The sequence below is a fragment of the Schistocerca nitens genome, chromosome 4, assembly GCF_023898315.1.
Source record: "Schistocerca nitens isolate TAMUIC-IGC-003100 chromosome 4, iqSchNite1.1, whole genome shotgun sequence".
In the NCBI taxonomy this organism is placed as follows: Eukaryota; Metazoa; Arthropoda; class Insecta; order Orthoptera; family Acrididae; genus Schistocerca; species Schistocerca nitens.
This window is the reverse complement of record NC_064617.1, coordinates 876,173,164-876,197,269: the sequence shown is the minus strand read 5'-3', so window position 1 is coordinate 876,197,269 and position 24,106 is coordinate 876,173,164. Positions and strand designations below refer to the sequence as shown.

Below are 24,106 nucleotides of genomic sequence, written 5' to 3'. Positions count from 1 at the left end.
CACAAGTTTCTGTAATAGAAGTCCAAACTACACTAGTATGAAATATCAACAAAATGAAGGAATGAACCATGCCTTAAATCAATAGGTAGAAACTAATAATCATTATACACAGATTCATAATCTGTTAACTCTTAATTACTAGATGTAGACAGTCAAACACACAAAGGGAAAAGACAACTTGTCAAGGATAAGAATACAAAGAAAAAAAGGCAGGTAAGAGACAAAATGTATGTTTACTGAGATGAAATTAGAACACATTTGAGAATATTGCTATGGATGAGATGCTGTTTGCTGTTCTTCATTATTTTCAAAGATGTCACCATTCAAGAGATGCTAAGTCACAGGCTCATAAGCTTTCAGGAACAATCAAGTCAAGTGTATTCTAATGTGATGTACAAGACCAATCTTTTCAACATGCTGCATAAAGGGAGAGATGGGATTATCATTAGGGAGATTATGGTAGAAAGGCAGAAACACTTTCTAAAACAAAAGCACACATTCTATTTTGTATAAAAGTTCACTGAAAATGATACAGCATTATTTTCCATTCAATAATGAAAAATTTTGTTTTTATTCATGTGCCAACGTGCATATTTAGAGAGCTAACAAACTCAAGTGCCTAAAATAATAAACAGTTTCTAATCCATTGTGCCATTTGCTTTATGGGTTTTATCAGTTTTGTATCTCACCAAAGTAAATCTAACAAAGAATTAAACTGTAATAGGTATGTCTTGAGGTAACTGTCAGTATGTACAAGGGTCACTCCAAAAATAATGCCTCCGTTTCTTTAAATATAAGCGATTGACAAAGGATGTAGTGTAACGTTTTTAATGAGATAAGGTTTTGGTTAAGTCTGTTTTCAACTTGAGATTTCTGAAGTTTCTATACTCAGACTATGTGGTGGATTTAGTAGGATAATCTTGTCAAATTTTGTGATAACACTGCTGGTATGTAGTTCAGACTTGTCATGCAAGCATAACACACTTCTTCTATGACCTGACTTTAATTTTAGCCTCGTTCTTCACGCACATTTCATTCCTGCTGACATTTACTATAATTCAACCCTCAGACTCATATTACTCCAGGTTGGTTGGTTGGTTGGTTGGTTTGTTGGGGGAAAGAGACCAGACAGCGAGGTCATCGGTCTCATCAGATGAGGGAAGGATGGGGAAGGAAGTCGGCCGTGCCCTTTGAAAGGAACCATCCCGGCATTTGCCTGGAGCGATTTAGGGAAATCACTGAAAACCTAAATCATGTTGGCCGGACGCGGGATTGAACCGTCGTCCTCCCGAATGCGAGTCCAGTGTCTAACCACTGCGCCACCTCGCTCGGTCATATTACTCCAGCTGATCTTGACTGATCCAGTTTGACAAATTTTAGCAAAACTAAAACTGAGCCAATAAACATTATCAACATTTTTCAAAAACAGCAAGCAGATGATTACAAACTGAGATAGTATGAATATTTTCATCTAGATGAAGCAACAGCACATACACAGGGCTTTCAGTAAGTAATGGAACATGTTTTTTTCTTGGCCAATTTCACTTCAAAAAATGCACTATCTGTTTTTGGACATTGTGCTTTATTTCCACTTCAGCTCCTATAGTTTCATGAAGTTCCAACAGGTGGCTGCACTATACATAGCCCTCAAAATGGCATCCATAACAGAGGCATGTTCCAAGCAGAAAGCTGTCACAGAGTTTCTTTTTGTGGAAAACCAGACAATGGCAGATATTCATAAGTGCTTGTAGAATGTCTATGGAGACATAGCAGTGAACAAAAGCATGGTGAATCTTAAGGAGAGGCACGTGTCATTATCGGAAGGTCGCACAAACCTGTCCGATGTCCTGCGTGCCAGCCAGCCACACAAAGCAGTGACTTCTGCAGTGTTGGAATATGCGGACTGTTGAGGATGTAGGGCTACCCCGGCATATTTCAGCCACCACTTTTACGTGTATGTTTCGCAGGCCAGGTCTGGCGCTACCTTACCTAGGAGGTTATATATTAACAGAAGAGGCACGGTGCTGTGTACAGTCGTGCCATCAGCAGTCACAGTGTCTAGGGGCACCAGTCTCACCACTATGTTGGCATTTAGGTGGCGGCGTGTAATGCTGCAATCGTGGGCACTAATTTACATCTGCACGGCCACATGCTCATGTTATGTCACACATGTATCCTCCCGCAGTTGTGCACTTAAGTTGGCACTTCACCCAGGGACACAGTTACATCCCGAGCTCCGAGCAACCAACATCTGCCTCAAGTCTCCACTGTTGCTGCCACTTCTCTGCCTGCCAAGGTGCCATGCTGCCCTCACCCTGAGCCACATCTTGATGCTACACCTCCACCAGCCGCTCAGAGAGAACCACTTCGCAGTATCTGTTGTGACTGTCCACGAGCTCATCATCTTTTGGGACTGTGTCGTTACCAGTAGACGGCCTATGAACTCTCGGCCTCATACAACAGTGTCATCACAGCACTTGCTGCCCATCAGGAGACTGCCAACGAGTTACTAGCTTTGTGGGACTATATCACACTTAATCTTGCCTGCTCCTTAATACACTGTGGTTCTCAAATTTCATTGGGTTGTATTTAACTTAGTTCTTGTAACAAACAGTTGTTATTGTAAATGATATGTCTCACTTCAATAAGTTACGCTCCTGTAGAAGAGAATAGAACATGGACACACTCATTTGAGGTTATTGGTGGACCACAATCAAATACCTCACTGCTCCACAAGAAACAATATGTGGATGATGAGGATGTTATTGATGCAGAAAGACATTGGCTCCAATGCTGACCAGCAGAGAGGTACCATGTGGGCATGTAAGATGGAAAAAGGCCACTGCACTGGACAGAGATTATGTTGAAAAACAGGGTTTTTAACTGAAAGAGGGGAATAATTTGGTGCACTGGAATCCTGAATGCAACCAACCTGCTTTCAGAAAAAAAAGAAAAAAATGTGTACCATTACTTATTGAATACCCCTCGTATAATTTTGGGAACCTTGAAAATTATGGAAGTGTTCAGTGAGGACGTGACAGACAGTAAGGGCAAGAAGATATCTGGGCCACCAACACTGCCTGCTCTTTCCCCTTTTATTTTTATCTGTGGGGCAACTTGAAGAGTCAGGTTTACTCAAAAAATTCCCACAAAATTGGAAAAACTACAGGCAGCTGAAACATATAAATGCAACTGCTGCCATCTCAATTGGCACAGTATTGATGTAATAAATCACACAGAACTGCAGGATCATCAATAGTGAGTACTTCATCATCATCATCATCCTCATCTATAAAGATCAGTTCCTTCATTCATCACCTTATTTCTTGTCAGACTTAAACAGGATGCTGTAGTTCTGGGACCTAATATGTCAATTTGCACAGATGCGTTGATCAATGTGTTCTTCACTTACAGATTCAATGATTATTTTTCTTTTGTACAAATCTCGTGTCATATGACAATTCATGCACAGCCCTGACTCTGCTGCTGCTGCTGCTGCTGCTGCTATTGCATTTCTAGACAATGAAACTAACAAAGACTGTGGTAAGGTACAACTCAGTATATGACTGGACTTCATACATCAACACAGAAGCATAGCAATACTTTTGGACTGACCCTTTTCACTGACACACACACACACACACACACACACACACACACACACACACACACACACACACACACACACACACACACTCGTTTAGGGATAGGCATGGATACGTAATACAAGCAACTGCATCTTTAGCACAGATAAACTAGGAACATGCAAATGTAAATGGAAGTGATTTACACCTTTTCCAATTATAATACTGCCTTTCTGCAAAATTTCCAAATTAATAAACAGTATTAAAGGAATATATGTGTGAAATCTTTCCTCTTTTTCCTGTACTAACTTTCTAGTTTTTATTCAGCAAATTAGAAGGCAAAGTTTGTTACAACTGCACATGGCGAGGGAGTGAAATAACAAACAAACAAATGTCAGCTTTTTAGAGAAATATTCACTATGTGCAAGACACAAATCTCTGTCACATTAAACATAAACACACGAAAGACCTTAGACCAAATAAATTGAAAGGCTTCAACAAGTACTTACAACACAATAGCACATGCAACACAGCAAAATGGCAGGAAGTATAAAATTTGCTTGCAATGCCTCATGCCTTCTTAGTATTACAATACAAAGAAAAAATAATAAGTAACAACTAAAATTTTACACTCTAGTGTACATGCTGCATACAGACGGACAAAAAATAAAGCTTCCTTTCATAACAGCATTCTTAACAATTTGTCATTTTATTTTAACACTGAACAACCTTACAACATATCTTGCATGCAATAAAAATTGTATCTTTGGAAGATCTTTCTGGAACTCCATTTTATAATTACCCTTCAACTGGGATACCCAACCTTAACTGAGTCATAACTCCAATCTGTGTAAACATTTGTAGCTGAGTTACATTCTTGTTAACCCAGACTCTCATCTAAAGTAAAACATGAGCTTAACATATCAGCTATGCCACCATCTGCTTTTGGTGAATTTGACAGCTACGATTCTGTAAGGAAAGGTCCCCAAGATTTGGTTAAATATTTTCCACAGGTACAAAACTGTTGACAGAGTGAAAGAACACGAAGTCAGTCCCACACTCAGTATTAAGTTTTGGGTGCATAATGAGAATCTTGCAATTCTTTATTGGTAAATAAATTGCTTTAAAATATTTTCATATCAGTTAATAACAACTCTGTTTGAAGTTCACTTGTCCGGAAGTGCCTCAATTTACTAAATCAGTACTGCTGGTGTCGGTAGAAAAAGTTCTCTGCAAAGCCTGGGACTTTTTGAACACAATGCACTGATTGTTTAATTTCATCAGAAGTATTCCAAAGATTCCACAGGGCTTTTCATGTGCCTTTAATTATATGAAATACTATGCCACAGGTTCACTAAAGAGAAAAACGATGCTGAATTTTGGATATGAAGGCCGATTTCCAACTGCCATGGGTGCCCTTCTGATTCAAACTAATGCCTGAGCAACATATCAATGCTAACTGAATTACCATAGTAGATTCAGAGCTGCGCTGGTCAGCATAATAAAGGGTGAGTGAAGAATGTTGTTGCGACTCGGGTAGTGTGGACACAAATGATCAGTAATCTACTTTAAAAACAACCACAGTAATTCTAGTAAGAACAATATCACAAACTTTCAGACAAACTAGAAAAACTATGTATAAATCTGTAAGGCACTGGCCACACAAAACCACAAATTCAGTGAGAAGTATAGTAAGATGAGACAGAAAACACAGAAGCACTTATAGATCAGATGAAACTTATGTACAAACTAATGAAGGGACAACCAGCATTTGACATGAAGATATAATGCACTAGATGTTTTAATGATTAAGTTCCTGCAAAACATACACAGAGAATTCATTCCTAATACTACACATTCTCTCATTTTACTTAAGAATGTGGCTCATGTCATATTACAACTGAAACAATGCAAAGATATTATTATTAATGCTCTTGAAATGAGTTGTTTAAGTGACAGACTATTTTTAATTTTCTGCTCAATACGCCATTAATAGAAATAGTGATTACCTAAGAGATTTACCGAGCTGCAGCAGAAAACTGCTCTTATTGCAGTTAATGACCATACTCTTAATTCCATTGTTTTGCTTCCCATCGCCTCCACTCTAATGATTGTTATGTACTTATATCTTTGATTCTATGAGAAATGGTGATCAATACTGCAAGTCTGAATGCTCATGTTGCATCAATCACAAATTTGCAAATAAAAGTTGCCTTTATAGACAGTATAGTGACACAGTAAAAGGCTGTTACAGAATGCCTCTTCCTGCATAGAACAGTACTGGTTAACCCGTTTCTTGCTTGCTAGTGGAGAAACTGGTCATAAATTTTAATTTGCTACCAACAAATTAATGGAATTGCTTCCATAATTCAGGTATATAGTGACAATCACCATTGTAAGCTCAATTTGCTCAACATTCTCAAGGTCAATTTTGGCTGTAAATAACAGCGTCTTACTGTGTACTGGTGTTTCACCTAACTCACCGAGCCACTCGAGCTGAGAGCCTTCTTGCCCGAGGGCAACTGTCGCCCTGCGAGGCCACCGCGTGCTGCCAGCTCTGCTTTGGATTTCACCACTGATACATCCAAACAGCTCGTGCGGTGGGACTGCGCGGTCCAGTTCCTCCTTCACAGGCATCTGCAGATTCACTTCCATGCTCAACGAAGGCCTCAGGTATAGATTTTAGTGGGTGCAGAGCAACAAGACATTTCGTGTAATATGGGTGATTTTATATGTATGTGGCATGCTATAGGGGATGGAGAGGGGATGGGGGGATGGAGGGGGGAGGGGGGATGGAGGGGGGAGGGGGATGGAGTGGGGAGGGGGGATGGAGGGGGGAGGGGGGATGGAGGGGGGAGGAGGGGGTGAGAGAGAGAGAGAGAAGAGAGAGAGAGAGAGAGAGAGAGAGAGAGACCAAACCAGTAACTGTAAACTACAGAAGAGTGTTAGTACTTTTGCTTTCCTGTACACAATCAATGAATGAAATTTATGTTTGGTCATTCTTACTGCTCTTAAATGGCATCACGTTAAATGTGCCTGCACACTTAAATTACGGTTCACTATTTTCAGCCATTACTTCAATGAAACCACATTTCAAGACAACGTCTACAAATTACATAACTTAAACAATGGAAAATCCAGGATGGAATGTAACAATACCAGAGAAGGAAAGTTGCCACTCACCATACGGTGGAGATGCCGAGTCACGATAGGCACAATAAAAAGATTCATACAATTAAAGCTTTCACACATTCAGGCCTTTATCAGCCGCGCGCGCACACACACACACACACACACACACACACACCACACACACACACACACACATCTGCAGTCTCAGAGCTGAGACCAGACTGTGAACAGCAGCACCAGTGCATGATGGGAGTGGCGACTGGTGGGGGTAAGGAGGAGGAGGAGGGGGGATAGTATGGTGGGAGTGGCGGACGCTCAAGTGTTGCAGTTTAGATGGAGGGCAGGAGAGAAGGTGCGGAGGGGGGTCCTTCCCACCAACACCAGCTTTTCTGAATTGCGCAGGTGGAACTTTCCCTGCAATACATCCTACATTCCCATAACCCTCCTGGCCTCAACCTTCATTAGTCACTGTCCTCACCCATCCAGCCCCCTCCCTGTTCCCATTTCAAGCACTACATAGCCGTCATTTCACCACAACACCCTGTCTTTTAATTACTTTTATTTCTCTCCTTTCCACTACTTACCACCCCCCCCTCCCCCCCCCCCTCCCGCACCTTCTCTCCTGCCCTCTGTCTAAACTGCAACACTTGACTGTCCACCACTCCCACCAATACTATCCCTCCCCTTCCTGCCCCAGCCTCCTCTTTAACCCCCCCCCCCCCCCCAGTCGCCACTCCCATCATGCTCTGGTGCTGCTGTTCGCAGTCTGGTCTCAGCTCTCTGAGACTGCAGATGTGCGTGTGTATGCGCGCGCGCGCACGTGTGTGTGTGTGTGTGTGTGTGTGTGTGTGTGTGTGTGTGTGTGTGTGTGTGTGTGTGTGTGTACTGCTGACAAAGGCCTTAATGGCCGAAAGCTTTAATTGTGTGAATCTTTTTATTGTGCCTATCGCGACTCAGAATCTCCGCTATATGGTGAGTGGCAGCTTTCCTTCTCTGGTACAATTACATAACTTATAAAGAAAGGCCAGATGAAAATGAAAATAATAACTGAGGCTACTTTAAAAAAGGATGTTGTCATCCACAATTAATTTCATAAACACTGATCATTCACTGAGCTACTTGTGGTGCAATATGTAATGAACATCAGTGCACCTTTCTTAAATCGTAGAAAATTCGTCTCTCATTCCACTTGTTATATAATATTTGGATTGAAAAGGAGGCCACGAAGCACAATATTTATCAGAAAATTTGTTTTTGGGAATGTCATAGAAGCCAGACCAAAAATTGTGAATGATCGCCTCTGCACAGTTTTAACATAGAACTCTTCACTGGCAGATTTTTCATTGCTTATGGCATTCATTTCAAATGCAAAACTGTGGAACTGAGCTTGTTATCATGGCTAATTAGGTGGAGAAAAAACATGCAGGGCACACTTTTCTTAGTGGATGTTGCACAAAATGGCTAAGTACAGCACACGCAGTAGCATTTAAACAATCTTTCTTCCCACACTGCATGTGTGAATGGAACAGGAAGAAGTCCTAATAAGTGTTACAAAGAAAAGTAGCCTCTGCATGCACTCCACAATTGTTTGTGAAGTACAGATATAGGTCTTTACTGATAAATAACCAGCATATTTGAACGTTAGAAATTCCTAAAGGAATGTCTTACGACAGAGCTATGGAGAACTGCAGTCCGGTTTAATTGTCAAACCAGGGCCTCCTACTATAGTGACAGAATGTGACTATTCTGTCACTAAATGAAAGCTGGGGGCAGAAGGGAGAGAGACGTCCACCAATGAAACCAAAGAGATCACTCCAGGAAGGACTCGCTTCTAAATGTCTACACTATATGGTGAGTTATCATCTTTCCTCATTCTACTGTTTGTTTATTACAGCCATCAAACACTGAGTCTGCACTGGTGTTAAACACATTAATAAGAACACTAAAAAATCTATTAGATATATCTGCATTCCAATATAAGTTGAGTACATCAAGTGAATGAACTTTTTGTGTTTTGTTGATTCCACTAAACGTTTTCTTTTTAAATTATCAATCACAATCTCGTTTACTATGTAACTTTTGCAGAATGACCTCATTACCATATATTTCACGTTCTGACAAACTATAAGAGTCTTCAGTTCCATAAGAATATCCTCCACCACATTAGGAAAGTTGTTTATGTTTCCTGAATTATATCAGTTTCAAAGAAGCTAGAACACTTTTTGAAAATCAAAGCATGTGGGAGTCAGTCTATAAATAAAAGCAATATTGTTTTCATGCAGATACAGACATTGACAAAGAATTCTGTGGAGACAGATGCCTGTGACACCTTTACACTAGTGGATAAGAATTTATGTAGCTGCTAGATAAGAATTTAAATGACAACAGATGGTGAGAAGCAGCATACCTGTGATGTAATTCTGACAACTTCCACCTTTCTGAGTATGCCAACATTAAATTTCATCTCAAGTTGAATTTCTGGGAGATATGAACAGTACCCAAGCACACTGGTCAGAACTTAAATGTAACTGAAGATCTGATGGTTAAAAGTAATCTCCACAAACACAAAACGAGTGTCTGACAATGACAACGATAATAATGCATGTATTTCTCAAAGGGGGGGGGGGGGGGGGGTCATGACCAAGACGTGCAGCCAAAATATCTGTACTTATGTCCATGACAGAGACACACTGGGCTATCTTAGTCTAAGGCACTGGTGAAAAAGCAGTTTTACTTCACTACCATACTGCAAAGGTACTTCCATGAAAACGTTTTCTCACAGGGCGAAAATCCCAAGGTTAAAAAAAGAAGGAAGACTATAACAATTTTTAACAATACTTGGTTGTGGATCAACCAGAGCCTGAAATGTTTCTGCAAGAAGGGACATTACATCTTGCCTTTTCGGGAGCAATGGAAATGCCGTGCTCCCGTCGGGTAGACCGTTCGCCTGATGCAAGTCTTTTGAGTTGACGCCACTTCGGTGACTTTCGTGTCAATGGGAATGAAATGATTGTGATAAGGAAAACCCAACACCCAGTCCCTGAGCGGTGAAAATCTCCGACCCAGCTGGGAATCGAACCCAGGCCGTTAGGTAGGACATTCTGTCGCGCTGACTAGTCGGCTACCAGGGGCGGACTTCGGGAGCAATAACAGACACACACATCATAAAAATGCATGAAACTACTGATTTTAAACATTTATTTCCTCAGAGTCAGCTGTCAGTAAGACAGCCTCATGTGCATTTTTAGTTGTTTAATTATTCCATTAATAATGTCGATATTTCCTTACAGTTATATAGGCCGATTATAATTAAAGTTAAACTTTGAAAACACTGTAGGAATAACACCACTGGTCAGAAAGACACCAAATTGTTACCGAATATTGTAGGAGAAGCGAGAAAATTTATGGCAAAAGAAAAATAAACAGTTACAAAATGTAGCAATAGATGGCACTGTAAGCATCATAATTTAACAGTTGACTACAAATGACAAATGAATCATACAACAATGCTGGGGGTCAAGTAGTTAATCTTTTATTATTTATATTTACTGTTTGAATACTAATATACCCCTTCAACTATGCTGATGACATTACTTGCACTGATCACTTGTTAGTAATAATTCCGGTATCACTCAATTTGTCAGGAAATGATGATTATAAATTTTGGTTGCTGTCAATAGTTACTGAGGTAAAGGATGAACCAATCAGAAGTGCGCCCTGAGAAAATAGGTGCCAAACTGCTAGGATAGTTCACTGCTAGTCTATGATCAGTTTCCGAGGAGGTAATACATGAATCCTTGCATAAAACCTGATCTCATGCAAAGGGGGAACAGTTTGTTGAAAAATTGCCTCAGATGACATACCTGTACAATGTTGTGTTAATTCAAGGCAGTCTATTACTGGTTTTTGAGGTAGCTACAAGTGAACTGCGAAGTGCAACTCCACATAAAGGTTGACTTCATTGATAAAGTTGCCTCTTTAGATTACCAGACTGTGTGAAGTATTTTGTGACTTTTATGGTGCTTAATGACAGGGAATCTCACTATGAATGTCAATGATAGACTGATTTTAGAAATTTTTACAAATTTTGCAACTGGATAAACAACACAAAATTAGTTAACATCCTAACATTTTACGACTTACGCATTTAAACCTATCCACTTGCCACCTTATTATTGCATTGTTTATTGCACAAGCATTAGAGCTTGTGACTGACTGAAGAAACCAACAAGGGCAACATCTACAAGACACGAGGTAAGCAAATTGCTACACTTCAGTTGCGTGAAGTGGGGGGGGGGGCATATACTTTCAAACGTAATTTATTTGTAGCATCATTTTACATCCCTGCGCACATGTTGTGGCAGACAATATTCAACACTGGATTCCTGAGGTGGACAAATCAATAACCATTAACTATGTTAACATGTTTATAGATGATAAGGGTCAATCAACTTGCACAGTAGAAGCAATACTGGCAAAGTGCACACCTGTGTGCCAGCTATGCAATACTTATTTCTTTCGCAGAGTTAAAAATTTCGTTTTGAGGTTTCAGAATTGCAGATTGCTTCTGGAAACCCATTGGGAATTGCACAATAATCTGGATGCAGTAACAATTCAAGCATAATTGACGACTATTTTTCAGCACGGATCTTTCAGACAGTGTTATGGTATGCTTGACATGCATCAAAATTAACTGCAAAAATAAATAAATAAATTTAAACAAAGTCTGTTCTCCACCAAATCTTTAGAAGGAACTACGTAATTTAGACAAGATTCCATTCATTAGATATTCTTGGTGCCATGAGTAAACTTGCTTTGAATGTATTCATGACGATACCATCCATCTGGTTGTTCAAAAGGAAACAGAGGAATTTCAACAGTGTGATTGAAAGAGCCACTGTAAAGTTTCTAGGATTAAAGTTTTAATGCTTTACTAAACCAAGCCTTTTGAGAAATTTATTTGTACAATTTATTATTTTTCCTCACTCATTTACTTATCTTATTAAGCATTTTGTATTCAAGGAGACCACTCAACAAAAAGCAGAAGAGTTGAGTTGTCATAAGGCACACCCAAAAAGAAAGAAAGAAATAGAAAATTCTTTATTAGCCCTCCTATTGCGATCAATTTTGATCAGTAAAGAGTTGCAAATGGGAAAAAAAAAGCTGCTGAAGGCCTCTGGCAATTGAACAAAGATTCTCTACTCTACAGCCAGAAGCCTCGACTGCTACATCAGTAGCACTTTCATTGAGCAGTGTTTACCTTATAGGAACATAATTGACAGTCAAATAACTTTCTTTCCTCGATTTATAGGAAAATATCCATATGTGGGTCCCATATAAACGAAAAACGCTGAATTTTCTATTATTTATTGATCCTGTCAATTTTGAATTGATTGCATGTCATGAACTTTAGGAGTGATTTTCTCAAAAATGAGGGAAAAGGAGTGGGGGCTACTGAGTCAAAATGTCTTAAGTTTTCCATTTTTGGTTGCACAGAAGTGATATGTCAAACGTAAGCCAAATTGGCTGGCTGTGTCTGAGGCCTTCCCCTTGTCAGTACACGTCCATCTCTGCAAGGGAAAGGTTGTGAAAGCCGTTCTCTCTCTACAGTACTCATCCAAAGCATGTTTTGCAATTGACAAGACTACCAGTTAGGAAGTCAGTACGATAATACAAATTTTGTTAAAAGAACCTCAAATGTTTGGTATCCATCACAACTTACATGCAGTACATGAAGAGAATGTCACGTGATCATACTGTCTACCAGTGACGTTCCATGTTCACAAATTACAAGGTGCACCTGAAAACTAAGTCTCAGAAAAGAAAGGGAACAAAAGTTACTAACAAAATACTTTTACTGGCCTTAAAAATAATCACCATTAGCTACAACACACTTCTGACCAGCAGTAAAGCTGTCAGAAACTGACAGAAAATGCTTCTTGTGGAAGCGATCACAGCACTGTGGTCAGTTGTTGTATATCTGCATTGTTACAAGAGACGAGACCTGGTTCTACCTATACAATCAAGGGACCAAGTGACAGTAAATGGTATGGTGTTCATCTTCCCCACTTCCCTAAAACAGTTGGCTCACAAAATCCAAGATTAAGACACTTTTGATAGCCTTTTTTTGACAGCGAGGAGTCAATTCACAATGAACTTCTAATTGAGGAAGGTGGGGAAGATGATGGATACCATGCCACTGATTGTCACTCTGATTCCAGAGTGTACCCGGTAGCACCAGGTCTCATCTCCTGTGATGATACAGATACCCAGCATGTGATCCTGCTTTTTCAAGTGATTCCACAAGATGTGTTTGCTGACAATTTCCAACAGCTTTACAACCGATGTCAAAAGTGTGTTGCAGGTGACGGCAATTACTTTGAGGGCCAGTGAAAGTATTTTGTTTCTAACTCCTGTTTCCTTTCTTTTCTGAGACCATTCATCAAACTTTTCAGATCCACCTTGTATAAAGCTGTATGCTCACAAATTGAAACAAATTAGTCTTATGTAATGATGTTGGCCATGAAACTGATGAACAAGTAAGTGAAATTAGCCAAAACAATGAGAAATTGTTCTGGCAATATGGACTAACAGGTGCCTGTAAACAAACATCATCATCCACTTTCCCCATCTGCTCATCAGTAAAAACAAATGGCTCGTCGTTTCACACTTCATCACATTTAGAGTTCTTTCATTTTAGAAACTGAACAGTGCTAAGTTGCAACACAGTGGGTTGACTTACTGGATTCTCTACATGAACAGAATAATGTCTGTGATAAGTATCTGATGTTTGGACTTTTTTTGCCCAAAAATCATAGCCTTACACAGTCATAAATATTTGGAACTTTTTTGTAATGGGACTAATGCATCATTGCCAATGGATTCATTAAAAATTGTGCACTAGGTTACTTGCCAGTGAAAGGAAGAAAGAGTGAGCAATGAAATTGCTGAAAACAGTGGAAACTTAAATCTCTACTCATCGTAAAGATGACTCATTCGCTTGCAGACAGGTACAATGAAAAGACTGTTACACAATAGAAAGCTTTTGGGCAGAGCCTTCTTCAACAAAGAAAACACACATTCACACAAGCAAGCCCACCTCTACATATTGCTGCAAACTGGAATAACTGAACCACATCCTTCATCAGGGCTTTGATTACCTATCATCGTACCCTGAAATGAGGGACATCCTACCTGAGAAACTTCCCAATGCTTCTAAAGTGCTGGCCTGTTAGCCACCCAAGCTCCACAACATCCTACTCCATCCCAATGCCACTCCAAATCCCAGCCCCTTCCCTGTGAAAGATGCAGGTCCAAGATCTGTCCAATTCATCCACCCATCAATTCGTATTCCCATTCTGGCACAGGCTTATCTTACCCCATCAAAGGGCAGGTCACCTTTGAAGGCAAGGAATGTCATTTACCAGCTCCGCACAACCATTGCACAGCTTTTTATATTACAATGATTACCAAGCAGCTGTCTACCATGATGAATGGCCACCTCCAAACTGTGGCCAAGAGCAAAGTGGACCACTCTGTGGCACAACATGCTCACTTTCAATGGCCTATTGACCCCACACCGACCACTCTACATTTTCCACCCCCTTGTCCTATCACCTCACCCCTTTTCACATTCCAGCATCCTCTTTTGCGTGCCATCCTCTGCCAAGGTGCCCACCTGTCATTTTCCTTTAACAGCTCCTCTCCTTTTCCATCCTAACCTTTTTAATGTGTAACAGTCTTTTCATTGTGCCTGTCTGCAAGTCAACAGGTCACCTTTATGGTGAGTAGCAATCTAGCCTTCTCCTAATAGTGCTGATATTTCAACCCAGAGTTTACACTGTTTGAAAATGTAGATCTGGATAATAAGGCAAGGGTGTGAATTTTCTCTTGAACATAACTGAAAAATGTTTGTTCACGGCTAAACCCCCTCTCCTACTTATGATACAATGATATCTCTATGATCCTGACCATGGAAAGAATACTTACAGTCATCCAACATGAATAATACCTGCCTCACAAGAAACTCCTTTTCTACATGCCTGTTTAATTCAGTCAAGATGTGATGACCATAATGTGTGCTAGACATTATTACTGAATGCATATACAGTTCTGAAAGGTTATAGTGTTCTAAGAAGTCAGAGCTGAAATTACATCATGATGATGATGATGATCATCATGATCATCATCATCATCATCATCATCATCATCATCATCTAGACCACTGTGAGACACTTATAATCAGAAATCATTGTATCAAAATAGTTTTATGGATAACCCTCCCCACATTTAAGCTCTGCACTAATTTTGCAAACACAGTGCATTATAATCACTTAAGTAGCTACATCTCTGCAGCAGTAATGCCCTAAACACCCAATCCAACAGCTGGAACTAGACCTAAGGCATTAGATTGTATTTTACAGTAAGCTGTGTACCAAGATGTGCATTACTAGTCAGTTCGTGAGAATGCAAATTAGAAAAAGCTGCACTTGATTTAGCTATTATACCATCACCAGAAATTAATTCAATAAAACAACAATTATGCAGTCACAATGGTTCATTTTGAACATCTGCTGTTTCTTTGTTGATATCAGACATGTGATGTGTGCTTTTCCAGCTTTATTTCTCTATTCAAGAAAATTTGATAAAATAAATTCTACAATTTTTGCAATTCAAAACTATACCATTTTTGAAAGACTTACTCTCTTTCAAAATTTTACAACAAAACCATTGTGAATATTTGTATGCATGCTGTTGTCCGTTCATTTGTAAAGTTAAGAGACTAAAATCCTATTTCTATACTAGCTGCTATTGAGGTTCTCTACAGAAGTTGAGGATAGCTGTACAAGAAGAATGGTGCCGAGTGCTCGGTCAACATACAGGCCTATGTTCTAGTGTTAACCACTGAAACTTTGTCTATATTGTTCAGTAAAATAGCAGGAAGAAAGAATTGCTGAAGTGCTTCGACTGGCCACCTAATGCATCATCTGATCTAGATATTACCACAAGCCAAATACAATTAAATGAGCATGCTCAAGTGATTAAATTTTCACACGTTAATTTCATGAAGTCTACACTGCATTTGAGATCCTCACAAGGCTGCAGTCATATCGAAATTGGTGAAAGAAGCGAGCTTACAAAAGATAGTCATTAAGTTCTGATGGTGCCTGTACAGATTATAAATTTTCAGTGCAAAGTGTTTTGATAAGTGCTTAAAAATAATGCATTATTAGATTTTTAGAACAATTTAAAAACAATATTTTCTTCAAATTGATATTTCTCTAAAAGTTGCATGTGGAACAGACGTGTCAACAACTTTAAACTGCAGTATCACACAAGGATGACTAAAAAGTGTTCCACATTTTGAGAATTATGAGAACGTAATCTGCTTGTACCTCAGCTACAAACACTTCAGAACCTCTTTTGTACAACTGAGAATGCATACTGTGCAGAACAACTTTTTCACAGCATCGGGGATTGTTTCAAAACAGAAGTTTAAATCACTAATGAGGTTCTCCGACACACTAACACTATGAAACTTCTCAGTTTGAATTGTGATTTTAAGATGTTAGGAAGTTACAATATAAGTACACTCTAATCTGTACAGTGATTTATTATTCTGAAAACTATGACGATATCTGCAAAAAATTTGTTGTTTTCTTTACAACTAGATCACATGTTAAATGTGAGGGAGAAAACTTTGGAAAGAAGTAGACATGACTTACTGATATGCACATTACAATAAACTGATGTCATAAAATTTTAGCCATCCTTCCATGATAGTGAATTTTACAAAAATTCTAAATTAAAATTAAATAAACCATTAAAATAATTTGCAATAAAAACTGTTTAAATTTAGGAAAGAAGAAAGGGGATGTTGTTAGAAGTTAATGTGAGATTTGCATTGTCAGAGAAATTATCTTGCCAAATCAAACAATAATTAATAGCTTTGTAATTTTATTGGGATAGTGCATTACATTCTTCAAAAGTCAGAAAACTTGGTAAAAGAAAAGTGAACAGAAAGTTTGCAGATGGTAGACAAACCTTTCTCTCAACAGTAGCAGTCTTATCCCCATCCTCAGGGCTGATATCAGATATCTCGGTATCTGACAGCTCTGCTTCTAACTGCTGCAACAGTGGCTTCACAGGAGGTGCCTGCAACATTTGCAGTAAGACGATTCACGATCTCTGCCAGTCTGAATTTTTTTTATGAATGGAAAAGGGTTTTTTCAATTTCTATCTTTCGTAAGAACTAGTTCCTTTATCAAAGGGGGGAGGGGGGTGGGGGAGATTATTCAGAGCCCTGGACGATAGGACTACAGGAAACAGAAACTGCTTTCTCTTGTACTCACAACAGGTGGATCACTCTCATCCTTGGGATAGTGAGACCTTCCCCCTTCTTTCTAATACCCCCCCCTCCTCCCTCCTCCCTCTCTCTCTCTCTCTCTCTCTCTCTCTCTCTCTCTCTCTCTCTCTCTCTCTCTCTCTCTCTCTCATATCCTCAAGAAAAGAACAAATAGCTCCCAAAGCTTTTAAACGTGCTTGTATATCAGCAGTAATGGAATTTTTGCCTTCTTATGGACAAATACCTTCCAGTCATTCTGTTTGAATGTAATATTATGAAGATCTGTTTAGCTGGAAACATTTTGCAAAAACAGGTATACAGCTCTACTTTTGCTCAGCGTGGTAGGATAAGGACACACACCTGTTAAGTGTCAGAATCGAATTCTTCCAAATTAATTGTAATCAAGTTACAGTGAACATTATATTCAGACTCAAACTTTTCCAACAGTCTTGCAGAAGTCGGCTTCAAGTGCACTGCTTATATACCCATTTCTAAATGTTTTGCAATTTTATTGGGACATTTATTGGAACACACTGAAAGTAAAGTAAAGAAATCCATGGTTATGTACTGGAAGAGTGCCAGTTTTCCAATGAATGCAAATGTTAAGGGTGAATTTGATTACTCCCATTACAGTTCAGAACAATTTTAATTAACGGGGCTCCACAGTTTCAGAGTAATTTGAAATCATAACTGAGACACTGAAAAACAAAACAAAGTCAGTGCAACATTTGCAAACAGTTAATTGATTTCAAGAGCAGTTATTCACACTAAAATAACTGTTCACGTTTTCTTATGTGAAGTCCTTATCACAACTGTCAATTCGATGTTTTTTGCAGCCATTTCCTATTCTGTATGACAGCTGAAATAATAAATCTGATGCACCAGTGCACTCATGTTTGTCCCCGGTAACTTATGTACTTTTTTTATTGTAGGGGACTGCTACATACATTATCAATGCACGGTACAGCATAGTAATGGTTGCCCCACTTCAATGACATGTTTAAGAGGTACATCAGTCATATTGGTGATTCTCAAAATAAGAAACTTAGTTGATGCAGAATTAATTTGGCAGCACTGCAACTTGAGAAGCTATGCAAGGCACACACAGATTGGAGATACATTACAAGCTCCCCATTTGCCAACAGACTTGCTGTCACATCACAGAAGTTAGCACTGTTGAGCTCAGCTAACACTCCGACAGGTGACCATCTGGGTCTGCTGAGCACTCTCGGCAAGTGGGGTGTACTCAGCCCTCATGAGGCATACAGAGGAACTAGATTATTGAGAAATTCCTCCACCAAAGAAAAGCAAATATTCCAGAACTCAATCGAGAACAGCTTCCAACACGAATAACTTAGAAGTAGATATACTTAGAGTAGCAAAGCATCGTAAATCACTTACAAAAAGCAAGTCTTCCAGTCCACACTGTATACCAATTAGGTTCCTTTCAGAATATGCTGATGCAATAGCTCCATATTTAACAATCATATACAACTGTTCTCTCAATGAAAGATCTGTACCCAAGGACTGGAATGTTGCACAGGCCACACCAATATTCAAGAAAGGTAGTAAGACTAATCTACTAAATTACAGAGTCATATCATTAATGTCGATACGCAGCAGGATTCTGGAACATATATTGTGTGTTAAACACAACTAGCTCTTTACTCACACGAAGTGTTGAGTGTTATTGACAATGGATTTTAAATTGATTCCGCATTTCTAGATTTCCAAAAGGCCTTTGCCACTGTACCACACAAGAAGTTTGTAGTGAAATTGCGTGCTCATGGAATATCATCTCCGTTATGTGACTGGATTCATGATTTCCTGTCAGAGGGGTCACAGTTCATAATAACTGACGGAAAGTCATCGAGTAAAACAAGTGATTTCTGATGTTCCCCAAAGTTACACAACTTTTGTTACACAATAAATTGGTCTAATCTGAAGTCCGTAAATTCAACAAAATACTACAAACAATTTGTACAGAAACCAGATGGCAGTTATAAGAGCCGAGGGGCATGAAAGGGAAGCAGTGGTTGGGAAAGGAGTGAGACAGGTTTGTAGCCTCTCCCCGATGTTATTCAATCTGTATATTGAGCAAGCAGTAAAGGAAACAAAAGAAAAATTCGGAGTAGGTATTAAAATTCATGGAGAAGAAGTAAAAACTTTGAGGTTCGCCGATGACATTGTAATTCTGTCAGAGACAGCAAAGGACTTGGAAGAGCAGTTGAACGGAATGGACAGTGTCTTGAAAGGAGGATATAAGATGAACATCAACAAAAGCAAAACGAGGATAATGGAATGTAGTCAAATTAAATCGGGTGCTGCTGAGGGAATTAGATTAGGAAATGAGACACTTAAAGTAGTAAAGGAGTTTTGCTATTTAGGGAGTAAAATAACTGATGGTGGTCGAAGTAGAGAGGATATAAAATGTAGACTGGCAATGGTAAGGAAATCGTTTCTGAAGAAGAGAAATTTGTTAACATCGAGTATAGATTTAAGTGTCCGGAAGTCGTTTCTGAAAGTATTTGTATGGAGTTTAGCCATGTATGGAAGTGAAACATGGACGATAACCGGTTTGGACAAGAAGAGAATAGAAGCTTTCGAAATGTGGTGCTACAGAAGAATGCTGAAGATAAGGTGGGTAGATCACGTAACTAATGAGGAGGTATTGAATAGGATTGGGGAGAAGAGAAGTTTGTGGCACAACTTGACTAGAAGAAGGGATCGGTTGGTAGGACATGTTTTGAGGCATCAAGGGATCACAAATTTAGCATTGGAGGGCAGCGTGGAGGGTAAAAATCATAGAGGGAGACCAACAGATCAATACACTAAGCAGATTCAGAAGGATGTAGGTTGCAGTACGTACTAGGAGATGAAGAAGCTTGCACAGGATGGAGTAGCATGGAGAGCTGCATCAAACCAGTCTCAGGACTGAAGACCATAACAACAACAACTACAAACAATTTCAATTGGAAAGAACACAGAAAATGTTGTAGTGAAGGCAAACCAAAAACTGTGTTTTATTGGCAGAATATTTAGAAAATGTAACAGATCTATTAAAGACACTGCCTCACTATACCTGTCCGTCCTCTTTTGGAATAATGCTGCACAACCTGGGATTCTTACCAGATAGGAATAACAGAATACATTGAGAAAGTACAAAGAGCATGTTTTGTATTATCACGAAAGAGGGGAGAGAGTGTCACAGATATGATACACTATTTGGAATGGACACTATCAAAACAAAGACACTTTTCATTGCGGTGAAATCTGCTGACAAAATTTCAATCACCAACTTTCTCTTCAGAATGCGAAAATATTTTACGGACACTGACCTGCATACGGAGAAATGATCATCATAATAGACTAACGGAAATTAGAGCTCGCATGGCAAGATATGGGTGTTTGTTTTTTGCGTGCACTTTTCGAAAGTGGAATAATAAAGAAATAGTGTAAAGGCAGTTCGATAAACCCTCTGCCAGGCACTTAAATGTGATTTGCAGAGTATCCATGTAGACGTAGAAGAAGTAGTGGCTCTGGTCTCATTTAATCTAACAACAGCAAGGAGTGCAGTGTGTTGACCATGTGCACCTCCATATCCACAACTGGTGATGCCTACGGGCCGATGATGGCACGGCGGTCGATTGATCCAGTCCTTCGAGGCCTGTTCAGACGTAATATATTATAAGCTGACTGAAACAAAATATTGGTTTATCCCCTTAAAAGAGCACACTGGTCACTTTGGAATGCTGCAGACGGTGTAGAAATGGTAACAAGTGATCATGTGACGCCACCACCACCACAGGCCTAAGTAATGCAGAGAAGCAGTCAATTTGTACATCTCAGTCAGTTGTACTGAATTTACACAGTAAGGAGGTTCAACATTAAGACACACAAACAAAGGCGGAAAGGAGCTATCTCATTTTCACAAGGTTACGACCACATTGTCAAGCAAGTATCAAGCCTCGTCAGTGACAATCTTCTTCAAAGGTCCGTAACTTCTATATGAGGCATCAAGTGCACTGACTGCCAATGAGGCAACTGTAACCCTCAGTGTTTCTCTGTACTGTGATTTGGGCCTATTAATTAGGGTTACCCCAAATATGAATCACGACATTTATTTGACATTTTCAATGAGCGAATGTTGCCCTTTCTGCTACATCTTTGTGTTGAGTATCCAGTGGACACTCCTGTCTTACAATATCACAACAGCCACATTCACAAGGCCGCATACGTGCGGTCCCCATTTGACAAACTCTCTGGCATCTTATCGAACCTCGAGAGTTCCACTAAATTGTCCAATCTTAATCCCAGAGAAAATGTCTGGGACTATCTGGAACAGCAGATGAAATGTAGTGAACAGCGGCAGTTCTATGGGATTTGATCAGAGACTGGCTTCAGTTGAATATGGTTTACTTGAAGAAACTTGTGGACACTCCTACTCCCAAAACAGAGGCAGTTATCAAATGCTAGAGGCAGTGTTAGCATTATGTCTCCCAAGGGTGACAAGTTTTTTGTACACTGAGCCTACTTTTCTGAAATATACTCTTGACAGGGCAAGATAATTAGCCACTGTTAAAATCTTGAGGTGTGGCCAATTAACCACAAGTCGATCACTTCTCAAGGGGACTAGTATCATTCTGAAAACTGACTATTATTTATAGCTGCACATGAGTGCTGAAAAACTTTTTCACTTTGCATGAACAACATATACTATGAGCACGCAAGAGAACTACTAGGATTATGAATTTGAAGAGGCACTCGAGGTTACGTACAGGTCTTGCCGTCATTAATAATGTCTTAATAGTTTAGTGGGCTAGCACACTGGCTGAAATGCAGTTGATCAACAGCAATGGTATATTCAAATCTCACCCACGCATCATCCTTTATTTCTTTACTAATGGGACCATTGTATTATGTACAGAGTGGTTATAATTAAACTGAAGGCGTTTCAAGTCCTGCAGTGCGGGCTGTATACATTGCATCACAAGTATGTTCATTAATATCCTGATAGACACAATCTTTCATATATCGCCACAACCAGAAGTCACATGGATTTAGGTTGGGGGATATGGAAGGCCACAAATCTTTAAACTGCCTAGAGATGATGCGGTCATTGGCAAGTGAACATGTGGTGTTTCCTCGTTTTGCACAAAAATAGTGGTGTGGACACAGCTGCACTCTTGGAAAGTTGGAATCACATGTTGCACAAGGAGGTCTTTATAATGCGCAAATGTCACAGTACATTTAACAGGCCTATGAGGTATTGTCTCCTTGAAGAAAAACAGACCGAGAATGAATGATCTTGTGAAACCACACAACACAGTCACATAAGCTGGGTGCAGTAAATGTCCCTGCACAACATTTAGCAGAGCAGAACCCCATATGTGACAGTCTTGGATATTCAAGGCATCATATAGAGTAAAATGTGCCTCATCTGTCCAAAGAATATCCTCAGGCCACGTATCACCCATTTCCATATTTGCAAAAAAAACAAGGGGCAAAGTCACAGCATTGTAGCCTATCTTGGAGCTTCATTTGGTGAACTTTATGCATCTTTTAGGGATACAGTGTAGGATGCAGAGCAAAATCTTTTGAACTACTGACCAGAGGAGAGAGAATTCCCCATGACACTGCTCGAGTACTGGCTGCAGAATTCAAGCATGTGCTGCACCTTCGGCTATAGCTACATCAATTTCATCAACAATTGCCACAGAAATCGGCTGCCTCCCTCTTCCCGCTGCTCCACCAAATTCATCTGTTTCTCCAAATTTCTTATCATATTCTTCAGCCCATTTATAGATATGGGGCTATTTCTGCCAGTGATATTCCTGCAGTGTAGCACTGCTACTGCTGCTGTTCTGACAAAACAACTTTACCAACAGTGCACGGTCTTTCTTCTCAATAGCTATCGTGTTCCATACCGAAAACTTCAAACCTTCTTAACCCTTCACCAACAGTCATGTCACAAAAGAAATCAATATGCTTCACCAAGTGATGAACAGCATTCTGACATCAAAACTGGAAACATTTCACATTCTGACTGCTTACAGCACCATATTTTCCCTGGTGGCAGAACGTGGAAATATTTTTTTTTTTTTTTTTTTTTTTTTTAGCATATTCCATGACTGGGCCGATTAATGGATGTACCTACAACGTTTCAGCATCCTGTGATGTATACAGCCCACACTACAGCACTTTGAACACTAAGTGCAATGAAACCACCCTGTATAAAGTGAGTATAATGGATAGTATCTAAGTATTACTTTGTTCTGCAAAATATACAGAAGACATCCAGACTCCCACATTGTCTCAGACATGTCATCAACTGAGATATCACTTAGAATACTTGGGATCAAGTCTCCCACGACTCATGGGTCTGAGTGACTTTCCTGAGCTGTACCCCTTTTACTAAACCTCTCTTTTTCTTTTCCTTCACTCCTCTTCCTTCGCACGCGCGTGCGTGCGTGCAAGCACGCACGTGCTCATGTCACCGCTTGGTGAGTAGGTTTTTTTACCTGTAAAATTAAATTATATTGTCAAAAATTGTTTTTTTTGTTGTTATGTAATAGAACTATGGAAAACGTCTTATGCTCAACACTTATATTTCTGGAGAACAAAACCTCTTCTATAAAAATGAACATGGATTCCACAGAGACCTTGCAAAACTTGGCTTGCTCTGTTCCTCCCCGAGATCTACAGACAATGGCACTCAGATTTATGCCAGACTGTGGAATTACCATTCCATATGCAGACTGCCATACACACCACAACACAGAACAGCTGCATTTAGAGTGGTGCCATTACTGGGAAGCACGAACTGCTGATGAACAAAATCACATTGTGATCAGCGACGAGTATCGGTTCTGTGCTATCCCAGATGACTGTCACTGGTGAGTACAGTGGCAGCCAGGTGACCTGGGGAGAGGTCACGTTCTTCTGATGTTTTGGAGAGGCACAGTGTTGTTACTCTTGGAGTCATTGTTTGGGGGCCATCAGGTATGATTCCAGGTCACGGCTGCTAGCCACTGAGGGAGCTCTG

The 24,106-nt window shown here is 39.7% G+C and overlaps 1 protein-coding gene across 1 annotated transcript in view; it reads right to left on the bottom strand.

Moving 5' to 3' along the window:
• Nucleotides 1–24,106, bottom strand: part of LOC126252635 (uncharacterized) — a 204,952-nt gene that overhangs the window by 52,528 nt on the left and 128,318 nt on the right. The window contains 3 exon segments of the mRNA XM_049953538.1: nucleotides 6,068–6,172; nucleotides 6,174–6,221; nucleotides 16,761–16,871. Of these exon segments, the coding sequence (XP_049809495.1) occupies nucleotides 6,068–6,172; nucleotides 6,174–6,221; nucleotides 16,761–16,871 (264 nt within the window).